Source organism: Cetorhinus maximus, chromosome 4 (assembly GCF_964194155.1).
Source record: "Cetorhinus maximus chromosome 4, sCetMax3.hap1.1, whole genome shotgun sequence".
Taxonomy (NCBI): Eukaryota; Metazoa; Chordata; class Chondrichthyes; order Lamniformes; family Cetorhinidae; genus Cetorhinus; species Cetorhinus maximus.
The window spans coordinates 85,536,186-85,563,868 of NC_135882.1; the positions used below are offsets into that span (position 1 = coordinate 85,536,186).

Consider the following 27,683-nt stretch of genomic DNA (forward strand, 5'->3'; position numbering starts at 1 on the left):
TTTTTTCATAATTAAGTAGAAGAGGCAATTAAAAGGGAAGAAGAACCAGTGGAGATAAGGACAAATGAATTTGATGCTGATGCTGAAGATTCAGAAGATGGTGAAGCAGGTGAGCTTTCATAAACTATTATTGTTTCCAGAGGTGAAATAGGTACGTAATTCTCATTAGTCAGCATTATTACATCAGTGATGTACCCACATCAGCAAGACTTAAAGAAGCTAGCCATCATTTTCCCAAGAGTGAAGATTCACTGTAATGCAGCAGGTTTATACAGTGAGTACATGAATCTTGCGGACCAACGTGATCCCAAGTTAATTTCTGTGCTCCTACTTGCATTAGCTGTCAGCAGAGGTAACAATAAAGGCCACAGCACCCTTGGATTTACAAGGGAGAAAATTTAGTCAAGGTTCCCGCTTGCTATTCAGGGGTCAATGCTGGAAAGTGCATGTGATCGTCAGCTAAAAAATTCTGGATCAGTGTCAGCTGTGATGCTTTCTGGTGTTGGTTAGCTTGCCATTACTCACTACAGAGGCTCATGTATGACTCTTTGGGTATTAACTGTTCCTAGATACAAGGTGTCAGGTAAGATGGGAAAAGAGGAGGGGTAGTGGCATTGATTAAGGAGAAGTTTACAGTGCTGGAGAGAGAGAGAGGACGTCCCAGAGGAGTCGAGGACAGAATCCATTTGGTTAGAGCCAAGGAACTAAAAATGCCTAATTATATTGCTCGGTGTAGTCTATAGGCCACCAGCAAGTGGGAAAAATGTAGAGGAACAAATTTGCAAGTAAATTACAGAGCAGTGCAATAATTATAATGGGGGACTTTACTATCCCAGTCCATATTCAGATAATTACTAGTGTAAAGGGCAGAGGGGCCAGGAGTTCCAAGTGTGTTCAGGAAAATTTTCTACAGCAGTATGTTTCCAGTCCAACAAGAAAAGAGGCACTGCTAGACATTGTTCTTGGGAATGAGGTGGGCCAAGTGGACCAAGTGTCAGCAGGAGAACATTTAAAGGACAGTGATCATTGTATCAGAAGGTTTAAGTTTAGACTATGGAAAAGGATATTGAACAATCCAGAGTAAAAATAATTACATACATACAGACTTAAGAATTAGGAGCAGGAGTAGGCCACTTGGCCCCTCAAGCCTGCTCCACGATTTGATAAGATCATGGTTGATCTGATTATGGTCTCAGCTTTCCATTCCTGATTATCTCCATACACTTTGACTGACTTGTCAGTCAAGAATCTATCAACTCGCCTTAAAAATATTCAATGACCCTGCCTCCACTGCTCTGGGTAAGAGAATTCCACAGACCAACGACCCTATGAGAAAAAAGATTTCTCCTTATCTCTGCCTTAAAAGGGAGATTCCTTATTTTTAAACTGTGTCCTCTAGCTCTTTCCCATAAGGGGAAACATCCTCTGAGTTCACCCTGTATTAACTTTTGAGGTTCTGCTTTTTAATTCAGCCCCTAGCTGCTCATACTCCCTAAGCAGAACCTCTTCCTTGTCCTATCTAGTTGCTGGTACCTACGTGGACCACAACAATTGAATCCTTCCTCTCCCATTGCAATTTCCTCTCCAGCCAAGAGCAGACGCACTAAACCCTGACACCAGGCAGGCAACACAGCTGTCTGGAATCTCACTCGGCTGCAGAGAACTATGTCTATCACCCTGACTATATTGTCTCCTACTACCACTACATTCCTATTCACCCCCCTGGCTTGAATAGCTTTCTATACCAGCGTCCCACGGCTATTTCTCTCATCCACTCTGCAGCCCCCTCTGTCATCCATACAAGCTGCAAGAACCTGAAACTTGTTGGATAGTTGCAAAGTGAGGCTCCTCCACTTCTACATTCTAAGCCCCCATACCTGCCTTACTTGCAGTCATACCCTCTTGAGCCTGACCCTGGATCAAATCAGATGACGCTAGCCTAAGAAGTGTGACTGCTGTCTAGAACAAAGTGTCCAGGTAACTTTCCCACTCCCAGGTGGATCATAGTTTCTTTAGCTTAGCCTCTTGCTCATTGACTCTGAACTAAATATCCTCGAGCCGCAGGCACTTACTGCAGATATGTTGGCCCTAGATCCCACTAGCATCCACAAGCTCCCACATATTGCAACCGCAACACATCACCTCCTGCTGTGGTTTAATTAACTCATTATTTTCTATATTAAAAATTTTAATGTGTCTAGTTTTGTTCTTTTACTATTATTTCAATAAATGTTCTACTTACCCTGATTGAAATTCCCTAGTTTAGATAAGATAAATAGGAAATATTCATCAACCAATCACCTGCCTGCTTCCCAGTGATGTCACACCTTGATTTTTGTTTCCGACCGTGGGGTCTGAGTGGCTCCTGGTTACAGGCGACAGCGGCTAGCCCCAAGATATCCTCTGAAATCTTGCACTGCCTCACCATCTTTATGGCCTCAAAGTCTTCTCTGGGGGAAAGCCAGCTTCAGTGGGGTAGGAATGGACCTAAGCTAGATAAACTGGAATCAACGGATGGCAGGCAATACAGTAACTGAACAATGGGCTGCTTTTAAGGAGCAGATCACTCTGACACAGTTGAGGTATGTTCCCATGGAGAGGAAAGGTAGGACAAACAAATCCAGAGCTCCCTGGATGATGAAAGAGATAGAGATTAAGTTGAAGGAAAAGTGAGCTTATGACAGATGTCATGTGGTAGTACGACTGAATCAGGCTGAATGTCAAAAGTTCAGAGGGGAAGTGGAAAAAAATCAAATAAGCAGAGAGTACGAAAAGAGACTGGCAGTTAATATGAAAGGGAATCCCAAAGTCATTTTTACACTTGGAGGCAGGAGGCATAGCTGAAGCACTATATAAATACTTTGCATCTGTCTTGACCTGCGCAGCAGCATCGTCCTTGGTAATGGTGAAATAGGACGGAGTTCAGATGGTTAATGAGTTTAAAATTTTTAAAGAGGAGGTATTAGGTAAGCTGGGTGTATATGTGCATAAGGCATTGAAGGTGGCAGGACAGATTGAGCGTGGTTAATAAAGCATATAGTGTCATAGGCTTTATTAATCGGGGCATTGAATGCAAAAGGAAGGAAATTATCTTAAACTTGTATAGAACACTGGTTCAGCCTCAGATGGTGTATTGTGTCCAGTTCTGGGTGCCAAATATTGGGAAAAATGTGAAGGCATTAGAGTGCAGAAAAGGTTCACGTGGATGATTCCTTGGAGAAGGTTGAAAGGAGATTTGTTAGAGGTATCCGAAATCATGCCTGGACAGAGTAGATAGGGAAAATTTGTTCCCATTGGTGGCAGGATCAAGGACAAGAGAGCACAGATGTAAAGTAATTGGCAAAAGAAGCAATGGAGATATGAGGGGAAACTTCAAGCAACGAGTGGTTAGGATCGGTAATGTACTGTCTGAGAATGTGGTGGAGGCAGGTTCAATTGAGGCATTCGAGAGGGAATTGGATTATTACCTGAAAAGGAAGAATGTGCAGGGTTACAGGGAGAAGGTGGGGAATGGCACCAGGCAGATTGCTCCTTCAAAGAGCCAGTGCAGATACGGCAGCCAGGTGGCCACCTTCTGTGCTGTATCAATTGTGTAATTCTGTGATGTGCCAGAGAGTGATCAATAACCCTAATGAAAAGTCTCCACTTTCAAGAGAGATGAGAAAATTTGAGGGAAACGTAGGCAATGAAAATTTGCATTTATAAGACCCTTCATGTGCTCTTGATATCCCAAAGCACTTCACAGCCAGAGATGTTCTTAAGGTAGTGACTATTGTCATGCAGGCAAACGTGATGGTCAACTTATGCATAGCTAGATCCTATTCAGCAATTGGACAGATGACCAATTAATCAGTTTTAGTTGCAGTGATTGAGACACACTAGTAAAACTCACCTCCTCCTTTGAATAATGCCATGCGATCTTTTATGTCCAGTTCTGTTAAACTGAGGCCTTGCCTGCTCCCTGGTGTATGTAAAAGATTCCATGCCACTATTTTAAAGAAGCCCCAGAGAGTTATCCCCAGTGTCCTAGCCAATATTTATCTCTCAATCGACATCTAAAAATATTTTGATCATTATTATGTGGCCATTTGTGGGAGCTTACTTTCCTCAAATCAGCTGCCGCAGTTCCTATGTTATACCAGTCCATTTCAAAAGTCCTTCACTAGCTATAAAAACTTTTGAGATGTCCTGAGGTTGTGAAAGGTACTATATAAGTGCAAGTCTTTTTTAAATGCAACACTTCATCCTAAAGAGCAAGACCAGGTTGTGTTCATGTTTAGAATCGTAGAAAGTTTACAACACAGAAGGAGGCTACTTGGCCCACTGTGTCTGTGTCAGCAGAGAAACGAACCATCTAACCTAATCCCACTTTCCAGTATTTGGTCTGTAGCCCTGCAGGTTATGGCACTTCAGGGGCATATCCAGACACCTTTTAAATGACTTGAGGGTTTCTGCCTCCACTACCCTTTCAGGCAGAGAGTTCCAGACCCCTACAACTCTCTAGATAGTCCTAAAAGAGAGACAATGCTCATCAGGGAGAAGGAATTGGTTATAGAAAGTCAGGATAATGTGTGGTGCAAGGGGCATTGGAGACATCCGCTACAAGATAAAGAATTGAAAACAAGGAGAGGTTAGAGGCAAAAGTAGATGGTGATCAGAGGCTTGCAGTGGGGAGACCTGAATATTGTTTCTTTATTTCCAGGAGATGAAATTCTAGAGTTCAGGTTTTGATACTCAAAGATGTATACAACATGATACTTTTGGATTGTGAAACTTCAATGTCATGTTATTGAACCAAACATCGAGTAAAGCACCCTGTACTACAAGAAGTACCTTAATCCTGAATTTGGAGCAGCAGCCCGCTTTGCAACCAACATCTTGTTAGACTATAACTTTATAGTTTTGTTTTGCAAATGAATGACTATAGGAAGTTGAATTTAGGCTGCCTAATCAAATGTTCCATTTAAAATTTCATTGTTGTGCAGGCAGTTTTTTCAATGCGCAATACCTTTAAATTGTTTTGCATGGCACAAGGCCCTACACATGGAGTGTTCAATGCGGAACAAGACCTGCACAGTACCTTTTTAAGCTGCTATGCAAACACAGCTTAGTGGAAACATTGAGCCAAACCCTTAATGACTAAGAGACATTACCCTTTAATTTTGGACAGAATAAAATGAGATTCAGGGGTTTGATCAGGTAAAACATTCTTGGATGGCTGTTTTATGGATTTAACAAGTTACGTTTGTTGTAAACAAACATGCGCAGCTAGAGAGACCTCGGACCTGTTCCAACTTCCCACTTGAAGTAGAAAGTCTCCTCCAAAGGCATTGGAATCAGAATCCCTTCTACTTGAGGAGAGAGCACAGAGTATTTTGCTGAAATCACTGAAGATTCAAACTGGTAGTTGCAAAACAAATTAATTTTAGAATTTTGATCTGTAGAATGTAGTCTTGATCCTTTCTGTCTTGGCAGCCCATTTAATGCTGCATTCTCTCTGCTGAATTGTACATAAGTGATTAATGATACATACATACAAAAGTAAATAAAGATGCCCTTACAGAGGCTTGCTCATGTGCTTCCCATCCTTATTTTGGGATGTTGAAGCTGACATTTGTGGCCAGCTATATCTGTGCTTGTCGTTCATTTTTAATATTCTCATAATCAAGGTTTTGTTTTCTATTTGTAGATGAGTTTAGGTATGAAACAGTTGAGTCTGAACCTGAAGAAACAAACACTCAAGGTTTGTACTCCACACTTTTAATCACTTATTTTAAGCATTATGGAAATATACTTTTAATTAAATACCATTCTTTTTGAATTTAAAATAGTAGAAGAAGAGACAGTGTACGAACATGCAGAAACTTCAGGTTAGTGACTAAATGCTCTGCACTGATTAGTTTCAATTGGATGTTATATCTTGGGCTATAAACAAATGAGTGCATCTTTCTTACAGAAGAATCTGAGTATGTGGAAGATGAAGCAGTGTCTGAAGGCACAGAGGTTCTAGGTACTCCATGCTCCGTTTTATTCATATCTATTTATTTAGTAAAACTTGAGTTTGTTGATATGTGAGCACTGCATTGTGTTTGATATTGGAATACTTTAATGGTGGCTTTGAAGCCCTGAGGTTCCTTCACAATTCATCCATTTGACTGTGACGCTTTGGAAAGTTGCTAAACAGGCACTGTCGTTCCCAATGCCAAGGTACATTAAGTAACAATTCAGCTAATTTGTCAACCCAGCCAGAGAATGATGCATGAAACAAAGACTTAAAGAAGATAAATATATTTGAGGGATAAACTTGTACATGTAATTTGTTCATCCAGCCTAATACTAAGTTAAAGTAGGAGTGTACGCCCTGTACTGCCTGGCTTGAGGTCTGAGAAACCATCTCATGAAGTGCTAAATCCGTGCTTCTAGTTTTGAGATATGAAGTTTGGAAAAATGTTGTCCTTGGTGCTATTGTCTCAATGGTGAATAATTGGATGCCTGCTCTTTCTCATCTGTTTCCAGATGTTATAAATTTATTAATTATTCCAAAGTAATGGGATTCAGTGGCACTTATTATCAACAATTATACATATGGAATAGCCAATAACATTTAAATCATTCAACTGGATGAGTTATCACATACCTTGCACCCATACGTCCTTGAAGGAGGTAATCCCAGGAGGCGAAAGCAAAATACTGCAGATGCTGGAAATCTGGAATAAAAACAGAAAATACTGGAAATATGCAGCAGGTCTGGCAATATCTGTGGAGAGAGAAACAGTTAACGTTCAGGTCTTTGACCTTTCATCAGAACTGGACAAGGAACTATGAAAGATCACAGACCTGAAACATTAACTCCTGTTTCTCCCTCCACAGATGCTGCCTGACCTGAGTATATCCAGCATTTTCTGTTTTATCCCCTTGCAGGACAGCTGTTAATACAAAGAGAACTCTTAGTTGAATGCTTATCAGCTAAAGTCTGCCTGGTAAACAAAACTGACTTTTCCATTTAAGCATTTCATTAGAAAAGAAACTGATATTTCCAGCCTTCTAAGGGAACCGCGCTCAAAAACTAAAGTTAATAAAGAATTCAACTGTTTCTTTAAACGTCCATTGTCGACTGTATCCACGAATATGGGGCCATTCACCACGTGTACACTGTGACATCTAGTTTCACCTTGCCACTGTTTCTGTGCTGCCCGACTGCTAGGGTGACATTCATTTTTGAATGAACTGTGATTTTCTTCAGCTAAACATCAGGAAGATTGTCTTCAGCTCCTGGTTTTAAAAAAAATCTGCACAGTCTGTCACTCATTCCTGAGGCCAACCAGACTGTTTGCAAACTTGACATCCTATTTGGCCCAAGTTAAGCTTCTAACTCCATATCCTTTTTGCCATAAAGACAGCCTATTTCCATCTCTAATATCACCATCTGCCTTTGCCCCATCCCCTATGTTGGGTCACTTACCATTAAAACCTTCATTTGCCCCTTTCATGTCTCAAAAATTGACTATCCCACTCTTCTTCCGGCTGGCCTTCCATCTACTTTCTGTAAACTTCAGTTCATCCAAAATGCTTCTGACCATGGACTACCTCTTCCCCAAAACACAGGGGTTGTTGGGTCATTTGAAACTTTCAAGGCTGAGATTGATAACTATTTTAGGTAAGGGTACCCAGGGACATTGAGCAAAGGCTTTCTTGGTGCCTTGGTAGTTGTGCCTTTAGTCATCTAGGCTCGTGCTCTGGAAATTCTCTGCCGTCTATTATCCTCCTTTAAAACCCACCTCTTTTAGCAAACATTTGATGAACCCTCCTTAATATCTGCTTCTGTTGCTTGGCATCCATATTTTTCTTGTGCCTCTATGAAGCACTTGGGATATTTGACTGTATTAAGGGCATTGTATAAAGCCTTGTTGATTGAAGTTGATGACTATAGCCAACACTCAGGCTATTGTACCTAAGGCATTGATTAGTGCCTATTAATTTCAGAGGATTCTGGACCTGAAGCTGCAGATGTACCTGAAGACAGAATTCCAGGTAGTTATGTGTCTACCATCTCCATAGTAACCATCAAAATTGTGAAGAAAAGTCATGAAAAATAACAGAAATACATTATTTCCCTTCAGAATCAGAAACAAGAGAGCAAGAAGTTGACATTGCTTCAGGTTTGTGGTTTTACCAATAAATATGTTAGCTTTAAACATTGCCCATATGCCTAACCTATTAACAGAAAGCTATTTGTGTTGTAGATGAAGCTGAGCTCGAGTCTGAAGATGTAGTTTCTGAACAAGATGTTCCAGGTATGTACTATAATGTAAGTTTTAACTGGTGCTGTACCTAAAGTCACTTTGAATGCTATGTAGAGCATGGCATAAATCAATTTGGCTGTTTCTCTTTCTGTAAACTGTAAAGAGATGAAATATTTAACTGACATTTGGGAGGAAAGTTGACATTCTTACGAAGAGCTTTAACTGAGTAGGTGTGAAATTACTAAGTGCACTCTAGGGATTTTGCTATGAACTCCTTTCATTCCATTATCATTCAAAAACACAACTACATAAATTGAATTGGAACGGTTTATATACTTAAGAAATGCTGCTTTGACCTCAGTGACGTTAGATTTGCTACTTTTTTTTTCAGGATTGTATGAATCCAATGTGGAAGAGGATTTCTCTGATCAAGTGGACATTGAAGGTGGAAAATTTTGTGCTTATTTACTTGTTGCAAAGTCTTTTTTTGTTTATATACTTAAGAAATGCTGCTTTGACCTCAAAGACATTAGATTTGCTACTTTTTTTTCAGGATTGTATGAATCCAATGTGGAAGAGGATTTCTCTGATCAAGTGGACATTGAAGGTGGAAAATTTTGTGCTTATTTACTTGTTGCAAAGTCTTTTTTTTGTGTTCTGCAGTTGACAGCTATTGTTTGCTTCTGATGTGAAGAAACCTGGGCTGTTGGTATGGGTATGCCAAGTGAAAGTTTTATTTTAGTAATGGTGTATGTTGAAAATACTACTATGCCATTCTTACCACTGTCCTTTCTCAAAATATTGAAAGGACATTAGATTCAAAATCCATTGGGAAATAGTATCCTTGACATTTCAAAATGTGATTTACATGCTTTAATCTTTTTAAAATGGGTAGTTACTTGTTTTATATGTAAATTTGTTTTTTGCTTTGTTAATGAGGCAAGGTAAGAGTGGCAACAGTCTGATTAGGTGCTGCTGATGCAGTGGCACAAGGATTTGAACAGTAGGGGAGGTGGTGTCATAATTCTAATGTCACTGGACTTGTAATCCAGAGGCCCAGGGTAATGCTCTGAGGACATGGGTTCAAATCCCACCATGGCAACTGGTGGTATTTAAATTCAATTAATAAATCTTGAATTAAAAATCTAGTCTTAGTAATGCTGACCATGGAGCCACTGTCGATTGTCATTAAAAACCCATCTGGTTCACTAATGCCCTTTGAGGGAAGGAAATCTGCTGTCCTTACCTGGCCTTGGCCTACAAGTGACCCCAGACTTACAGAAATGTGGTTGACTCTTTACTGCCCTCTGGCCCAGCAAGCCACTCAGTTGTATCAAACCGATACAAAGCCTAATATAAGGAATGAAACCAGATGACCACCAGGCATCAACCGAGGCACCGGAAACGAAAACAGCACACCCAGCCCTGTCCTTACTAACATCTTAGAGCTTGTGCCAAAATTTGCAGAGCTGTCCCACAGAGTAGTCAGGGGCCAGCCTGACATTGTCTGTAAAGCATGTTTCTGTGAGTATGGCTATGTCCCAGATATAACCATCATCATCCCTGGCAGCAGAAGTGGCAGCACAGTGGTATACAGTCGGGAGGATGTAGCCCTGGGAGTCCTCAACATTGACTCCAGATCCCATGAAGTCTCGTGGCATCAGGTCAAACATGGGCAAGGAAATCTCCTGCTGGTTACCACAAACCTACCGCCTGTCCTCAGCTGATGACTCAGTACTCCTCCATGTTGAACACCACTTGGAAGAAGCACAGATGGTGGCAAGGACACAGAATGTACTCTGGGTATAGGACTTCAGTGCCCATGGTAGCACCACTGCTGATCGAGCTGACCAAGTCCTAAAGGACATAGCTGCTAGACTGGGTCTGCAGCAGGTGGTGAGGGAGCCAACAAGAGGGAAAAACCTACTTGTCCTGGTCCTCACCAGTCTACCTGTCACAGATGCATCTGTCCATTGGAGCAGGAGAAAGCCATTCAGCCCGTCGAGCCTGCTTTGCCATTCAATGGCCGATTGAACACTTTTACACAGACTCTCCATAACCCTTTGCGTTATTGTTAATCAGAAATCTATCAATTTCTACCTTAAACATATTCAATGACTGAGCTTCCACGGCCCTCTGGGGTAGAGAATTCCAAAGATTCACAACTCTGAGTAAAGAAATTTGTCCTCATCTTGGTCCTAAGTGGCTTCCCCCTTATTTTGAAATTGTTTTCCCTGATTCTAGATCCCCCAACCAGGGGAAACATCTTACCTGCATCTACCCTGTCTATTCTTTTAAGTATTTTGTAGGCTTCAATGAGATCACCCCTCATTCTATGAAACTCTAGAGAATACAGGTCCAATTTCCCCAATCTCTCTTCGTAAGACATCCCACCATCCTTCCCGCCATCCCCAGAACAAGTCTGGTGAACCTTCGTTGCACTCCCTCTATGGCAATAATATCCTTTTGAGATAAGGGGACCAAAACGGCACACAGTACTCCAGGTGCGGTCTTACCAAGCTTCTATACAATTGTGGCTACAAGAGCAGGCCAGAGACTTGGAATTCTGTGGTGAGTAACTCTCCTCCTGACTCCTCAAAACCTATTTACCATCTGCAAGGAACACTCTACTTGCCTGGATGAGTGCAGTTCCAACAACACTCAAGAAGCTGATACCATTCAAGACAAAGCAACCTACTTGATTGGCACCCCATCCACCACCTTCAACATTCACTCCCTCCAGACAATAGCACGATGGCCGTAGTGTGAGCTAACTACAAGATGCACTGCAGAAACTCACCAAGGCTACTTCGACAGCACCTTCCAAACACGTGACCTCTACCACCAAGAAGGGCGCAGGCAGTAGATGAATGGGATCTCCACCACCTGCAAGTTCCCCTTCAAGTCGCACAACTTCCTGACTTGGAACTATGTCGCTGTTCCTTCACTGTTGCTTTGTTAAAATCCTGGAACTCCTTAACTGTACTGTGGGTGTATCTACACCACATAGACCGCAGTGGTTCAAGCAAGTGGCTCACCATCGCCTTCTCGAAGGTAATCAGGGATGGGGAATAAATGCTGGCATAGCCAGCGATGACCACATCCTGTAAAATAAATTAAAACAAAACACACACTGAGTTCTTGGCACCACATTACTGTAGGTGGATTTCAATAAGTATTGACCTAATATGATCCATAGTTGATTATGTAAGCTGTGGCTCAGTGGTAGAGCACACCTCTTAATTATTGCCAAATAATCTGTCTGATAATGAAAAATAACTTTTGCAAGTGTGGAGTCTCATCTTTTCAATTGTAATTATTGTTGGAGATTCAAAAACACTTTTTTTTGTTCTACTTTTCCTTTTTCTCTTATTTATATTAATCCCATTGTTTTTCACCTGTTTCTCTTTCTGATTTGACTTGTTCTGACTGACACTTCCTAGTTCAGACTCTGGGCTGGATTTTCGTGGAATCTGACAGACTGAAGGCATTTAAGAAATGGCGGGCTGGGCCTGATTCTGGATTTCTTGAGCCTGTTTCTGGAGTTGGCAATTTTTGCTGGTGCAGGATAATGGGTTTGGGTAGCAAACCTGTGCTCTGCACTCCTGACCTGACCAGTTCCATTACGTGGACAGGCATATCACACAACCTGCTGCAATTTTTGTGGAATCCAGCCAGCCCCTCAAGGACTCATGGTTCATGGCGCCTTTAGAGGAATCGTGAACCATAGTCTGGATTCGGGAGCCTTTTTAAAGGTATGTTTAAAAGTTCTTACCCATGCTCGCTCATGACCCCCACCCCCTGTATTCTGCATGTCCACTCATCCAGTATGCACCATAGAACCAATGAGCCAAATAATAACATGGCAAGTCTTGAAATGTATTTAAAAACACCCATTCAAAAATCTCCTTTGGGGAAAAAAAACTGTTCTTACAACCTGAGAAATGTCAGTCTCTCAGCACCATTTGTAATTTCAATAACAGGATCTTTACCTCAATTTATACCTGTTAATCTTGTCCAAATAAACATATAGGCATTGAACAAATTCTTCAGTATTGCTGAAGAAAAGAGATATGTCTAAGCTTTTTGCCTTGCACTCATCAAGATGCTTGCAAGAATACCAATGTAAGGGGGAAAACAGCAATTTGTATTGTAGGTGAAGAGATGCCGATTGGTTGGCAAATGGTGTTGCCATGGAGAATGCACCACTGATGGTGACTGACAGCTACTGCCAAACATTGTTTGAAGTTTAAACCAGGCAGTTTGACCCTGATTGGTCAAGGCTTTGCCCTGAGGAATGAGTCAGCGAATGGCTGTCACTTATTTTGTTTAGCTGAAACGGGCGCAATATATGTACATGTTCGTCCTGTCTGCAAAGAATAAGTTATTCTTCAATCTTTTTTTTTTGAATCAAAGCGAACACATTCTTTCCACCTGTGTAAACAACCCCCCTGCTGAACTAATCCAATAGCGTCTTGGAGGTCAGCCAAGCATTCATAACATGGCCAGCTTGGAACTGTGCCATTGTTGTTATATGGTTCATTGGTTCTATGATGCATACTGGGTGAGTGGACATGGAGGATTTTGGGGGGTCCATGGAAGGGGCATAGAGGTGGGGTGAGAGCTAAACAGCCTCTAACTCACCTGGGCCAAAGTCCCAGAGAACAGAGGCAAGCCTTCTAACCAGCCTGTCCTGTCCCCGCCTCCCCAGAGCAAAAGTATTGTATTATTGTTTAAGGGGTATGTCTGCCAAGTTGGAAATTTCCTGTGTTGCTCATTAATGAGTTTTCAACCTGATTTGCTAAGGGGGTAGACAGTTGTTTGCCCTGTTCACACAGGTCTCTCGTCCCCTATGGAGGACATTGTACCATTTTGGCACTCTAATTCATAATAGGCTATGGGATTTTGGACTGTAATCTAAGTGCAAAGGTATTAAATGGTTGGTACTTCTTGTTTGCTAGTGGGAGCAAAATTTGGCCTACACTCTAAATTGAACAAACCAGTATATAAATTCTTAGGGATTGACCAGCTCTGGATTAACAGCCACATTTATGCCACTTGTTAAATACTATATTTTACTTGCAGATGAAATAGAGGAGGAGCTGCTGATGAGCGATGAATTCATTGAAGGTATATCTTGACTTGTGGCTCAAGTTTGTACATTTTCCACTAGTTTGTATTGCCCTCTTAACTAGTGATTAATATGTCGAAGTAGTGAAATTGTTAATTAGTAGCTATCTTTTATGCTCTTAAAGGTAAGCTGGAGCATACATGGTTATAATTAGTGTTGTATTATGTTATATACAATGTGTTATAGTAGATCTTGCATGGCATTGTGCATGGAGAAAAATAATTAAATCTTTTTTTAAATTTGCTTTTTGCTTCCTTTCCATTCAAATTCTTTTATTGTTTGCCTTCCATCTCACTTTTGCTCTTTCCTTCTATTATGTACTCTCTCTCCTTTTTGTTCCCTCACCACTACATCAGTTAACAATTTTCCCAATTGTTTCCATTTCGCAATTTCTGTAAATCTCACCACCCCTCTATCTGCTTTTCTTGTCTCGTGTTTGTGTAGCTTTCAAGCATATTCCTTTACTGATTTATCTAATGAAGTGGAAATTGGTTATGGTCTGGTTTTGGTTCATAACCAGTGGCACGCTAACAGTGCATACACTAACTGAGAGAAGTTGGCCCTTGGTCTTTGGGACCTCGTTAACATTTATTCGTGAGCTACGAATGGTCCATTGCAATTTTGAAGCAGCTTGCACATTTTACATCAATATCTGGGTCACTTACCTTGCTGACGGGGGCCCTGGGAAATCCTGAATGGGCCTAAAAAGGCTGCTGTCATTAAGACCAATTTTTACCCCATTATCCTAGTTCTTTCCATTATTTTTAAAGCTAAAGGCACACACAGTTGGGAGATAACATTTATAAGGTTGGAGGAGAAAGTGGGAAGAGACTGGCAGAGTCTGAGAGAAAAGGTGAGGTTCAACTGTGAGATCCTAGGTGCAAGTGTTTAAGATTAGGGTTGAGGTTGAAAATTGATGGGGAGTAGGCAGAAGGGAGTGGGGAAGGGGTTGGACCTGTAAGATATTGCGAGGTACAGAAGCATTTCAACTGGATTGTAATTTAGGGTTGTGTGTTCTTGATGCTGTATCTAGCATCACTTGTGTTGGGGAACTTTGTTTTGGGAATACAGAAAGGCTTGAAGCATTGAGGTGGGAGAATATTTGGGGATAAAGGAGTGCTGGAGGAATCGGAGGAAGTTGGCAATTGGTGGAGTAGTGGAGCTATGGAATAAAATGGGATTGTGTTTTGGAAGTTGAGGTAAGGTCAGATTTGGTAACTTTCTGAAGGGAAGGAAATAGGGCTGGAAGCATTAAAGATGTGGAGCTGGAAGAAATTTTAAGTACAGAAAGACCCAGAGTATAGGCTCTGAACCAGGTCTTAGATCATGAATGGAGCACAGATGCCACACAGTGGTTTGCTGCATTAAGAACTTGAGGTTGCAGAGAAGGAACAACTGAAGAGGCTGTGAAATTCTTAGATGACAGTGTACCAGATTCACTGAAAAAGAGAATTGTTAAGATGGGACATGCATCTCAAAGAGGGGGAGGATTTCGCAGCATCTAATTTTGTTTGACCAAAATTTTTTTTCTCTACCAATTAGCCTCCCTGACCATAGTTTGCTTAAGCTGTGTTGTTTAAATGATGTTTAAATGTCCTCAGTTCACTTTTAAACAGTTTGTTTTGATGCTGATATCATGAACTGTGTAATTCAGTCATTCTGAAACTTTATTTAGCCAACCCGTTTAGACTTAAAAAAAATTTGAACCTTATTGTTTGTCTGTCTCTTCCTCCTTTGCTACCTACCCATCCCCTCTCTCTCTGCTCTGACTCGAATTCTCCCAAATTCGAATTGTCTTGTCTCATCCATAAATAGTTTCTTGGCTAGGAGGAGGAGCAAATTAGGAATGACTCTAGGCAGTCAAGTTGGGTTAAATTACAATTAACTTGGACTGATCAGGAGACACTAGTCAGACTGTCACAACTTTAGCAGAAGTGGTGGGCGGGGCTAAAATGAGGTGGTGGGTATGCTACGATTTATGTTGGCTGCAGGCAGTTGAGAGGAATTGAGGCATTTGCCTAAAAAGCAAAGTCCAATATAATTTAAATTGTAACCAAGGACTTACTTTTCAACTGGGAGGAAATCTGAAGATGGAATTTAGTTGGTTGCTTTCCACTTGCTAATTCAGGATTGCTGACTTTAAAAAAAAAACAAGGATTGATTAACCTAATCTCTACATTCTTGCAGTTGCTTACTGAATGAACCTAACTGTGTTAGACTTGTTTGTTTAATCAGCTTTTTTATTGGAAATTCAAAAAGATGTCCTCATTTTAGTTTGTTGACTTTTGTCTGACTGACATCTAATGCCCTAAGATGCAATACTTTGGAAAGCATTGGGAGGCAGAGTTCTAAATATATAAATTGATTAGCAACTGGTTATTTAAAGATTAAGCTTGGTGTCAAATTTTGTTTGATAATGCTCATGTGAAGTGTCCTCAGATCCTTTTCTACATTAAAGGCCCTATGTAAACGTAAGTTGTTGATGGGCAGGAACATGATGACTAGATCAGCTTCTTGTGTGCCTGAATATAAATGTGTTCAATTTGTTGTAAAATGGAAATTTTTAATGTTCGCCTGGCAAAGTAGTTATAGGACTGCCAATATAACTGGAACTATTACCCAGTGAGTGCCATGTCAGGATTGAAGAAAGATAGGGAAGATTTGAGGGGAAAGTTTTAAAATTTTTTAATTCAATTTTAGCAGAAATTAAAGACGTAGAGCCTGAAGATACAGTGGAAGAATTTTATGGTAAGTGCCTTGTTACTCTTAATGCCTCTCTATAGATAAATGTAATCTTTATATTGTAAACAAGCAAAGTTAGGCAGCTGTGAGTATACTGTTTATATGAATTTTTTGCAAAGAAAATAAGTTAATGGCCACCTTGTGGCTACATGAAAAATTGCAGGTTTAAGAATAAAATAATATTTTGTCACTGCAAAGGCCTACTGGGCTCAACAAGCCCTTTGCTTTCTCAGCTGTGATAGTCAACGGAGGAGATAAACATAGACTGAAAATAACATTAAAAAGCTGGATTTTAACTGCTTTTAAATTGCTTTCTATTAGCTGAAGAAACAGAATATGTTCCGGAGACTGAAGACATACAAGGTTTGCTTACTTCCTTAAACAGTCAATTCATGGTTTGTTGTGAGAAGCCTAGCTGTTACTGCATAGAGTGCCAACTAGATCAGATTCCAGGATCAGGGCTATCTGTCCCGGAATCCAGCTATCTCAGCGGGTTTCCGTTTTACCAGTCATCAGTTTAAGCCTCTAGTCTGAAAGCCTTGTAATAGGCAGTTGTGCCAATTCTGGCAGGGGTGAGGGGAGATCAACAAAAACAGAACCTGTTTTATACACCAGCCCACCAAAGACAACTATTGATTGTTGTCTTTGATTCAGAAATAAGTTGCAAGCAACTACCCTCAAAGCATTGACCAGGAAACAGGCCATTTCTTTGTCTTTTCCCCATGAACAAAATTGGTTCTGTGGCATGAGGGGGAAAAAAGGTATGTTTTATGATGCAGTTTTATTGAATTAACAGTTAAGAATCATGTCAATAACTAAAATATATACACCTATTCTTGTGAATCTGTGTGACAATGTTTAATATTTTTAACTGTACTCAGTTTTCTTCCTTGTTCAGATTCTTAGATATATTAGTTCACAACCCCTAAAGTGATTCCATCCCTGGGAGGCCATTGAAAGGCTCTGACCTACAATTTGATGGATCATAAAATAATATTAATTTATGAGATATTTACTGCCTTTGATTCAGTGGCCTCTTTTTTTTTGTATAGAAGTGTCTCCTGTTCTTCAAAATACAGATGAAGATAGCCAATCAGGTTTGCATTGAGATTACCTTTCATAACTGGCTATCATCTTTTTTCCGAATTATTAAAACAAAATCTAACATCATCTGAAAGTGTAAGGGGTGAACATTACTAACAAAATGTCAATTTTATTACTTACAACAGCCTATGGATCTCAGAACTTGGATGTGGAATCTGAAATCCAAGGTTTGTCTGAATTGGCTGTCCTCGGCCCTTTCCTATCCTGTTGTAGTTTGCAGTTTTCTACGCCTGAGTTTTTTTTCCCGTTTGTCTGGGAGTTGTATGCTTTATGCTGTTTTGTAAAACTTTTCAAAAGGTGTTTTGGTGAACCTGTATTTGGGTACAATTCCATTTGTGCTGCCCATGCTTCAGTATCTGTCTCAATTGAACATAATTAGTTAGCAGGTTAGTTAGAGAGTATTCAAACTAATCTTGACCTTGTTCTCATCTGATGTCCTACATGTGCACTTTCCAGTGTGAATCACCGGGTAGTAATCGGGTGCGGGATTCCTAGCTGTTTTTCTCTCCCCATGGTCTGCCTTCCCCAAGCTCAGACCTATCAAGGCCACTGCACTGTCTCAGCTATGGGCTATGGTTGAAATTCATAAATTCACCAAATGCTGCAATGTGCAAATACCAAATAGTTGGCACCAGCAAGGCTACACTGAAGAAAAAAGATTATGCTATTTAATGCTGTAAAGGTGACAAATTCAATCATGGCAGATTTCTAAAATTGTTAAATCAGTTGAAGTGATCAGAACGTAAGCGCCTTTTTTTTTCTGTGTAGTCTGTGTAATGTGGGTGTTGGTTTAAGGTGATTACTTCTGTTCCTTATAACTCTGAAATGGCTTGTTTTGATCGGTCTTGCAGCTGCTTGCATTAAGAAATACAGCATGCCCCTTAAGCTTTTTGCATACTTATTCAGCTTTGTACTTCTCAAGGCATTAGAACATTATTATTCTTCCTATTTTACAGTTGCAGTACCTCTTCCAGAGGCAGTGGAAGAGCCTACAGAGGAAGGTTGGTATCATTTTCAGGTGTAATTTCGTGCCTATGTGTGATATATTATAATTCCTGTGGTACATAAACATAAACAAAATCATGGACAGGAAAACCCACTGGTCTAACTAGCATGTCCACCTAGCTTGTCCCATATAGTTGTGGTGCCCTATGCATCATGATACAAACGCTTCTTGGAGAGGCAATAAGCCAGATATATTATTTTTAATTGTAGTTGATGCATTCATTGAAACAGTGCGAAAACAGTACCTATAGTAGTAAAGGTGGTATTTCATTAAATTAATATTCACCAATAGCTTGCAGTTAAACAGATCAACATTTCTGGAAGTTCTTTGATTTTTGGCTAAGCATACATCTTTTCTGTTGGCCCATTCTCTAAATTCGACTGGCTCTGTCTGATGTTATGATGATAAATTTCCTTCACTCAGCTCTTTTCCAGTCCGTACCCAACTCAGCAAATCTTGGCAAAGTAAAGGCGATCGTAATAACTTGTAACTTCCTACAGTTAAACAGTCATGTAACCTCAATAATTAGAAGATTCCTCCTTTGAGTAACTTATCAAGTTCCCTTTTTTGAACCTTTCCCACCACATGCTTTGTTAGTTCCAGGGACAATGAGTCTCTACAAAAAGAAATGAAGTGCTTTCTGAAATCTAATCTAACTTTATGCCCAATAGTCTGCCATCCTTACCCATCTGCATTAAACTGTCTAAATGTTCTGAGTCCGATCCATTAACCATTTTTAAAACCTTAACATTGGAGATGTGGCAGACCGTGAGGATGATACTAATTGACTGCAACAGGACATTGGGTAGCAGACAAGTTGCAGATGGAATTTAACACAGAAGTGTGAGGTGTTGCATTTTGGTAGAAGGAATAGGGAGAGGCAATAAAGACTTCATGGCATGGTTCTAAAGAGGCCAGAGGAACCTGGGAATTCATGTGCATAGAAGTTTGAAGGTGGCAGGACATACAGAGAACAGTTAGAAAAACACATGGGATCTTGAACTTCATAAATTGAGCAAAAGTAGGGAAGCTATGATGAACATTTATGAAGTATTGAAGAATCCCCAATAGAGTATTGCATCCAGTTAGGAAGGATGTCAGGGTTCTTGAGAGGGTAAAGAGGAGATTTACCATAGTGGTTCTGGGGTGACAGATTCTAGTTGTAAGATTATATTGGAGAAGCTGGGGTTTGTTCTCCTTGTAGGAAATTAGATTAAAGGGAGATCTGATATAGGAGTACAAGTTTATGGCAAGTTTAGATAAAGTAGACAAGGAAAAGTTGTTCCCATTAGCTGATGGTACGAGGCCTAGGGGATACAGTTTTAAGGTTCTGGGCAAGAGGTGCAGGGGACGTGTGGTAAAGACCTTGTACTTGCCACTGCAAGGATGGGGGAAGGGAAGATGATTGATTTCAAAAGGAAATTGGGTGGACACTTTTGGGAAATATATTTGCAGAGCTACAGGGATAGAGCAAGGGAATGGAACTGCCTGGATTGCTCTACTGAGAGCTAGCATGGACTCAATGGGCTGAATGGCCTCCTGTGCTGTTCTGACTCAATCACATGTCTTCTCTAAGGCTGCCTTTCTCAGACCCTCAATTTCCTGCACCATGTGCAAAGATTAAAGCTGAACATATTATTCCAAGTTTGAATGTGGTCATTCTAGCTAATAATCAACTCCCAAATTTCTTTGTTGATAATTGGCAATGCCTGCATTAATTAGTAATTGGTATGTCTAGATTGATATGTGCATGCCTGGATTTTGCCGATTTCAATTGTATGATACTGAATTATCCACATTGAATGACAAATCTCATACACACAGACATGCCTAAACTTGTCTAAATCAAACTACAGCCCATGCATTTTGTTTCAGTTATGTTTCAGCGCATATTTTCATGTCATAAGCAAATTAGTTCCATTTGTGCCCTGCTCTAAATTACTAATGAAAACAAAAGAAAGAGGCTTGCATTAAGATGCTGCTGCCCCTTTTATTCCATTGACTTTTGCTTTGCTGATAAGCCTGTTATACAGCACTGTATCAAATGCCTTTTGGAAGTCCAAGTACACCACATCAACTGCAATACCCTCATCATTTCTCTGTTACCTCATCAAAAAAAACTCAGTCAAGTTAGTGAATCCCAATTTGCCCTTAAATATGTGCTGGCTTTCCTTAATTAATCCACATTTGCCCAAGTGTCTCATTTCTACCTTGGATTATGGTTTCTAAAAGCTTTAGCGTCACCAATGTTAAACTGACTGGACTGTAGTTGCTGGGCTTATCCTTACACCCTTGTTCAAAAAAAAATCGTAAAATTTACAATTCTCCATTATTGCACAGGAGGCTGCCACTTGGCCCATCAAGCCCATGCCAGTTCTCTGTACAGCAATCCAGTCAGTCCCATTTCCTTTCTCTATGCCCCTCACATCCTTAATCTTTTTATTCTGAGGCTCCAGATCCTGGCAATAAATAACATTTAATAGAGGAGTGTCCATTAATGAGAGAGGCTTGGGTCCAATTGGGATTTCATACAGTGGAAGTGAAGAGGTTTATCCCATTCCTTTGTAGCATCATCTTGCTTGGTAAAGACAGATGCAAAGTCGTTCTTTAATATCTCAGTGCCCTCTGCGTCCATGCATGAAACCCTTCTTTGGTCCCTAATCAGCCTCACCTCTCCTTTTTATTGCTTTTTGCTATTTAAATGCTGAGGGAAGTCTTATGGATTTCCTTTTATGTTAAATGCCAGTCTTTTCTCATACACACTCTTTGCTTCTCCCATTTCTATTTTCACCATTTGAACTTTCTATATTCATCTTGGTTCTTGCCTGTATTATCAACCTGACATCTGCCATACACTCCTGTTTCCTGATTCATCTTGCTCGCAATCTCTTTCATCATCCAGGGAGCTCTGGCTTTGTTTATCCCACCTTTCCCCTTCATGCGAACATACCTTGACTGTACCTGAGCTATCCCCTCTTTAAAGCCAGCCCATTGTTCCATTAAGAGTTTTGCCTGCTAATCTGAGATTCCAATTTACCTGACCCAAACCTGTTCTAGCCCTTTTGAAATTTATTCTCCCCAATTTATTATTTTTACTCTAGATTACTCTTTGTCCTTTTCCATAGTTAACCTAAACCTTATGATCCGATGATCACCACCCCCTAAATGTTCCTCTACTGATGCTTGATTCACTTGGCCCATTTAATTCCCCAGAACAAAGTCCAGCAAGCCTCCTTCCTCATTGAGCCAGAAACATTCTACTCTGGAAAATGCTCCTGAATATGCATCAGAAACTCTTTCCGCCTGCCCATCCCGTGGAGGTATCACTATCCCAATCTATTATAGGATAATTAAAGTTTCCCCATTATAACTACTGTACAGTTTTTACACCTCTGTAATTTCTTAGCAGGTTTATTGCCCTACAACCTCCTCACTGGTAGCCCATACAATAGAGCCAGTCATGTAATGGTACCTCTCTTGTTTCTTAGCTCTAGCTAAATGCTTAATATGATTTCAATCAGCTACTTATCCAACATAAATGTCCTATAATGCTGGATGACTTCACTTTTTCCAAAAGCTACCAACCTGGTACTTTATCACTGTCCTTTGAAAATCAAGGTATACAAAATCAGTTGGATTATTCTCATCAGTAATTCCTAAAGAACAGAGGCCGGATATATGGTTCCTGAAGCCATTCTGGGATTCCCTAATAACAACTGAAATCTATAAAAGACCATAAATTTCATATTTCCCAGCAGGTTCTCAACAACTGAAATCAAGCTCATGGCCCTGCAATTACCAAGCTTTGATTTCTTAGATAATGGGACCGTATGGGGGAGAGTTTTCCTATAGTGGGTGGGCTGGGCGGGAGCGGGCGCAGAGCCGATCCCTGCCCGCTGCCATTTTTACGTGGGTGAGCCAATTAAGGCCCACCCAGCATAACGCGTGGCCAGTAGCGCTCAGCGCTACCTGTGCGGGAGGAGGGAGAGTCGGGGGCTGCGCTCTTTCACACGTGCACAAAAGGATGCAGCAATCTCCCTGAGGCACAGAGCTGCCTTGGAGATTGAATGGATTAAAAAACTTTTTAATAAATAAAGTAAAAATGTATTTAAACGTCCCCGCACGTGACAGTGTCACATGAGTTGGGGCAGGTTTGTAAAGTTAGGAAAATTTATTTATCTATTTTATAAAAGCTTCAGGAAACTTCAACCTGCCCGTGGATGAGACAAGGTTTCCTGAAAAACGCAAAGGCCGCTTGGGCTCTTCACCTGCCCGCCAACCTTAAGGTTGGACATTAGAACATGCAGCGTTCTTAACAAGTTTAATTACTTTTTTAATGGCCGTAATAGGCCATTGACAGTTCAGTGGGCACAAAGCCACCTCCAGCGCGTGCCCACCGGCTGAACGAAATATCGTGATGACGTGCGATGACATCAGGACGCATGCCCGACGTCATTGCGCATTATTTTACGCGTCGGCATGTCGGTCCCGCCCCCGCACGCTGATGGCAAAATTCTGCCCATGAGCTTCTATCCAATCAGTGGAGCCGAAGTGCTCAACTGAATGAGCCAGTAGGTGACATCTTACCTTTTCCATTCCATGTTACTCTACAGTACTAAAAGAATCATATTGTGCAGCTCTCTGCATTGTGTATTACCCTTGGCTAAATCCATTTCTGTAGTTGCTTCTGTTGAGACAATTTTAATTGAATTTCTATTTTGCAGTACTGTGGCTCTCATTGCCTTCAGAAATGAACATTATTTTAGAGTATTTATTTAGCTCATCAACCATATCTATATCACACTTAACCTACTCGCAAAGGCCAAATGTGGTCTTTAATTGTTATAAAAACAAAAAACTGCAGATGCTGGAAATCCAAAACAAAAACAGAAATACCTGGAAAAACTCAGCAGGTCTGGCAGCATCGGCTGAGAAAAACAAAGTTGACGTTTTGAGTCCTCATGACCCTTCAACAGAACTAAGTAAAAACAGGAGAGGGGTGAAATATGTTCTGTTGAGACACTTCTCCCCCACCCCCCCACCTTAAACCAGCTTATATTTCACCCCTCTCCTATTTTTACTTAGTTCTGTTGGAGGGTCATGAGGACTCGAAACGTCAACTTTGTTCTTCTCCGCCGATGCTGCCAGACCTGCTGAGTTTTTCCAGGTATTTCTGTTTTTGTTGTGGTCTTTAATTGTATTCTGCCTTCTAATGTAACTGAAAAAACTTGGCCATAACACTGCAATTATCTGCTATCCTTTATCTAATACCTTTTCGGTGTCCCCATACTGGCTTTAATTACCCTCCGCTGTTACTTGTCCCCACTGTCCTGACAATTAAAGCTTTCGTACTAATAACTTTAAAATGAATTGCTCCACATAATCCCTATTTCGTCATTTAGTCTTCGTTTTACTTGAACCTTTCTACCCGAGGGATGTTCAAAGTTTCTTTGTTCATCAGTGGATATTTAAAAACACTGTCCAGTTTTGTGTTTTCTTAGCCAACAGCAAATTGAAAATTTCCCAGTGTCAACTTCAGCACCAAGCTACCCACAACTCCTGACAGATTCAATGTGATTTTTTTTTTTCCAACAGCAAAACAAATTTTTGTTGCACTTAATGCAATCTCTTCAAGCTATTTCCTCACCTTTTTTTAATCATCCTGCAAAATAACATTTTTTAATCAAGGGGTGCTCTTCAAATATCTGAAGAAACCGTAAAAGTTAATGAGCTGAATATTGAACATGTTATTTACCTCATGGGCTGTTTGGTTAGGATAATTTTCGCATGCATGCCAGCCATGAGTTTGATGATCGGTGATGTGGGGTACAATCAGCATCGAGTGACCAAAATCAGTGTGGATTAGCCCCCTTGGCGCCACACCTATAAGAGCTTGGCTATTAATTGAAGGGGCCTCAGCAGCTGTTTACAGTGGGCAAGAATTCTCAAGAGAATTGGAGCATCCTAACTTTCATACGTAATGACTTGAATCCCATACATTAGTAACAGAAAAGGGAAAGGAAGAAATGGCAGCAATGAATGGGAAAAGGAAGAGAAAGTAGAAGGCAGTGAAGGGCCAGAAGTTCAAAATTTGTTAACTAGAAGGAGCATTCCAAGTGTTGAAGGCACAAAACTGACAAATATAGCACAGGTTTCGGGCCTTCAACACTTGCATTTGTCCCTTCAATTTCGTTTTAGTTTTTCTCAAGGTTGAAATGAGTGAATGTTGGGTCATTCCTACAGCTTCAGTTACAGAATCAATATAACTGCTTGTTTTCATGTCAGAGATGATTATCGGGGCTATTCTTGGGTTGTCGCTTTCTTTGAAGTTTTTAGATTGCTATTGTTGGATTTCTGGATTGGCACTACATTTTCCTGATTGATTTAGAATTAAAGGTTGGTATTAAGCTTAAGTTTTAGATTTACATTTAAGTTTCTTTTTATTGCCAAAGAGGAAGAGAGAGACACAGTCTCTCAGAAATGTTGTGGAAAGATTTGCAGGGAAAACACAACTGATGTTTATGGCAGCAGTTTGGAAACTTTGCTGCTTTAGGTCACAACCTAGAAAGCAGAACCCAATGTAAAACTTATCACCCAAATACTGCATTCAGTAACTACATTGGATGTTATAAATGTTTGTTGCTGTCTTTATTAGCCTCTTCCCCTCTCCCTTTCCCCACTGTCCACAATGGAATAAACCACGTGAACCATTTTATAAAGAGTGTATTTCTCTATAAACAGTTTGTGCAATTATACATTAACCAAGTCAGATTGGGAAGAAAGCTGTTTTGTTATGGCTGATCATGTTCTTTGGTACGGAGTGTAGTTAGGTCAAAAACACCGTTCAGAGAGGCATGCTTCTGCTACAGAAGAGTCGCATGCATCTTGTTGGTATTACTTTCCGCAGTACTATTCTCCACCTCTAAATTCCATAGGCTTCCCCGTACTTCCAACAGAGTAACTTTTGCAAGTCTCACCCAGCTATCCTTGTAGCCTTTCTTGGTGATATTGGCAATTGGTACTAACTTAGGACAGTTTTTTTTGGTGTGGGCTCACTCCCTGCCAGACTGAATTGGGATGGTGTAACCTTCTTTGGGTCATCATAGAAATCAGAAAGTGGAGACTTAATTTTGTTTGGACTGGTGTCAAACCTAGATCTGAGGTGAAAGTTGTAGCTGTTTGATCAAAATTTGTTTTCATGAAAGATTGGTTGAGATATCTAATTAGTTTGCTATAGTGTGAGTGTTGATTGTTATCATACCTCAATGGTTTTTGAACTTTTTTCTGTGGAGATCTCTGGTAAATATTGCAATGTTCCCAGGGCATCCTGAAAAATATAGGTATTCAAAAAAGTGTTATTGCAGAAATATTTTATTATATACAGTCTATTTTTGTATTTATTGTGTATTTGCAGCAGAAATGTGTATTAGTAAGTCACAATTACAGAAACCTGACACCAACAACCTAAAGACTTTCCCCAACCCCTGGGATCTTCGCAGTAGGATTTTCAAACAGATACCCATATCCTACTGCAGGCGCACATAGCTTTGATCAAGCCACCATTTTGAAAAACTAAGATGGTTCTGCAAGCCTGGAGATGTTGATCGCACAACTTCCTGCTCGCACACTTACAGATATAATTGCATAAACATTAAATACAGGCAGATGTATATGGTACAATCACTAATGTATTCTTGTGTGACCACTTAGCCTCTGTTTCAAGCAGTGTGGTCTTATACTCTAATTGCAGATCCTGTTGTCAGACTAAGAGCAATGATGCTCCAGTGACAAAGGTGACAGTCTACTATGGTTATAGTAAAATTGAGTACTTAAACCATAGTACATCTTGCTCAATTGCTTTCTGTAACAAACACAAATCTCATCTGTGGCGATTCAAAATTATTATTTCAGGGAAAATAGGGTTTAAATCGCTTTGCATGTGTGTGGACCACTTTGAAAATCTTATGCTGATTCTTGGATCATAAGGCCAAGTAAAGTTTTTAAACTGCGAAACATGTGTGCTTGGTTTTCCTTCAGGAGAGGAAACTTAATTTATTCTGTTAAAATAATGCATGATTAAGCTATTTGAAATCTAGATGCTAAAATAGTCTTTTTTTCTTGATTCACAAACATTTTTTCAAATGCCAGTCATAGCAATGTAACTCCTCATTTCCTCACAGAAGGTGATACTCGGGATGGTGCTGAAGAGCACCCAGCTGAAGAAGGTAATTGTCTTCATTTCAAATGCAAAAAAAGTAATGATTTTTATTGTGCGGCTTCTGTGAAAATTTATTTAATTGTATTTAAGTGTCGCCCAAGGCTGTTTTAATTGTACCTACTATTTGCTATCTATAGAAGTTTGTTATATTTTGTTCGCCTGCCAGCATTCTGCTTTACATTTTATTTTTGAAACCACTTTTTTTTAAAAATTCAGCTACCCAAAGAGAAAAACGAGGAGTAATTGAAAAAAATCTGGTGGAAGGAATTAAGTTCAGGATTTCATTTGTATCTCAGCCATTCATAGCTTTGCTTAGTTATGTATGTTGGGGGAGCTGATCTTTTGTGAGAGAATTGACATGAAGACCTATTCCAACCATCAAGAATGTCTAGCTGATCAAGAATATCTGATTGTTATTTGATGGTAAAGTGGAATTGATCGTAGCTGTAGGGAGTTTTACATTGCAAACCGTTTAACTCAACTACCCACCTTTCCTTCTAACTGGGGAAGAGAACAGGCAGAGTCTGGAAGCCAGTCAAATAATATTTGTATCATTTTGTGATAGGATAGTTCGGCAGAATAGCTGAGCAGTGCCTTTGATTATTTTGATTTTCAACTGTTGAGGAGAGAATATTTTTTTTTTAAAATCCATGATTATTTCAATGTAAACATCTTAATTATTCTGAGTTAAGAAATTTGCAGAAGTTTCCAGCTAATTCTACAAATATATGGTTGTGTTGTAGTGCTGTCTCCCGTACATACTCATTATTTTTCTTTTGTTTGAAATAGATAAATATCAACTTAATCAGGCATATATTATATGAAAGAGGGCAAGATTTCTAAAATCTAGGGGATCCTGGGTGCAGATCTGCATCTCACCACTCTGTGGCGCAATGCAACTGAGATATCTGAGTAGTGTCATGCATCACGAGGACTTTTCCACCACCTCTGTTTAAAGTTTGTCATTTACATTAATTTAAATGTCAATATGCAGACAGGGTACTCTCAGCCCAGGACTTAAATTGCAGAACCTCCTTTAAAATGAGTGAATGCTTTCTTTGTTTTTTTGTGTCACTACAGAATATGTGAATTATGCAGAAGTGAGTGAACCCTCAGAGCCTGACCATCTGGAAGTAACAGGTTAGTCAGAAACATAATTACCACAATTTCACTAGCTTTTTATTCTGGCAATTTTTTTTCTCTCTTTTCTCTCTCTCTCTCTCTCTGAAGCCACTTTTA

The 27,683-nt window shown here is 40.1% G+C and overlaps 1 protein-coding gene across 1 annotated transcript in view; it reads left to right on the forward strand.

Annotated features, from left to right (window-relative positions):
* unm_hu7910 (un-named hu7910) overlaps positions 1–27,683 on the forward strand; it is a 148,732-nt gene that overhangs the window by 14,836 nt on the left and 106,213 nt on the right. The window contains exons 5-19 of the mRNA XM_078541233.1: positions 17–109; positions 5,690–5,743; positions 5,832–5,870; positions 5,957–6,010; positions 8,244–8,294; positions 8,635–8,688; positions 8,797–8,850; positions 13,329–13,373; positions 16,075–16,122; positions 16,438–16,479; positions 17,169–17,213; positions 17,346–17,387; positions 18,177–18,221; positions 26,407–26,451; positions 27,525–27,584. Coding sequence (XP_078397359.1) covers positions 17–109; positions 5,690–5,743; positions 5,832–5,870; positions 5,957–6,010; positions 8,244–8,294; positions 8,635–8,688; positions 8,797–8,850; positions 13,329–13,373; positions 16,075–16,122; positions 16,438–16,479; positions 17,169–17,213; positions 17,346–17,387; positions 18,177–18,221; positions 26,407–26,451; positions 27,525–27,584 — 771 coding nt within the window. The remainder of the gene's footprint in view (positions 1–16; positions 110–5,689; positions 5,744–5,831; positions 5,871–5,956; positions 6,011–8,243; positions 8,295–8,634; positions 8,689–8,796; positions 8,851–13,328; positions 13,374–16,074; positions 16,123–16,437; positions 16,480–17,168; positions 17,214–17,345; positions 17,388–18,176; positions 18,222–26,406; positions 26,452–27,524; positions 27,585–27,683) is intronic.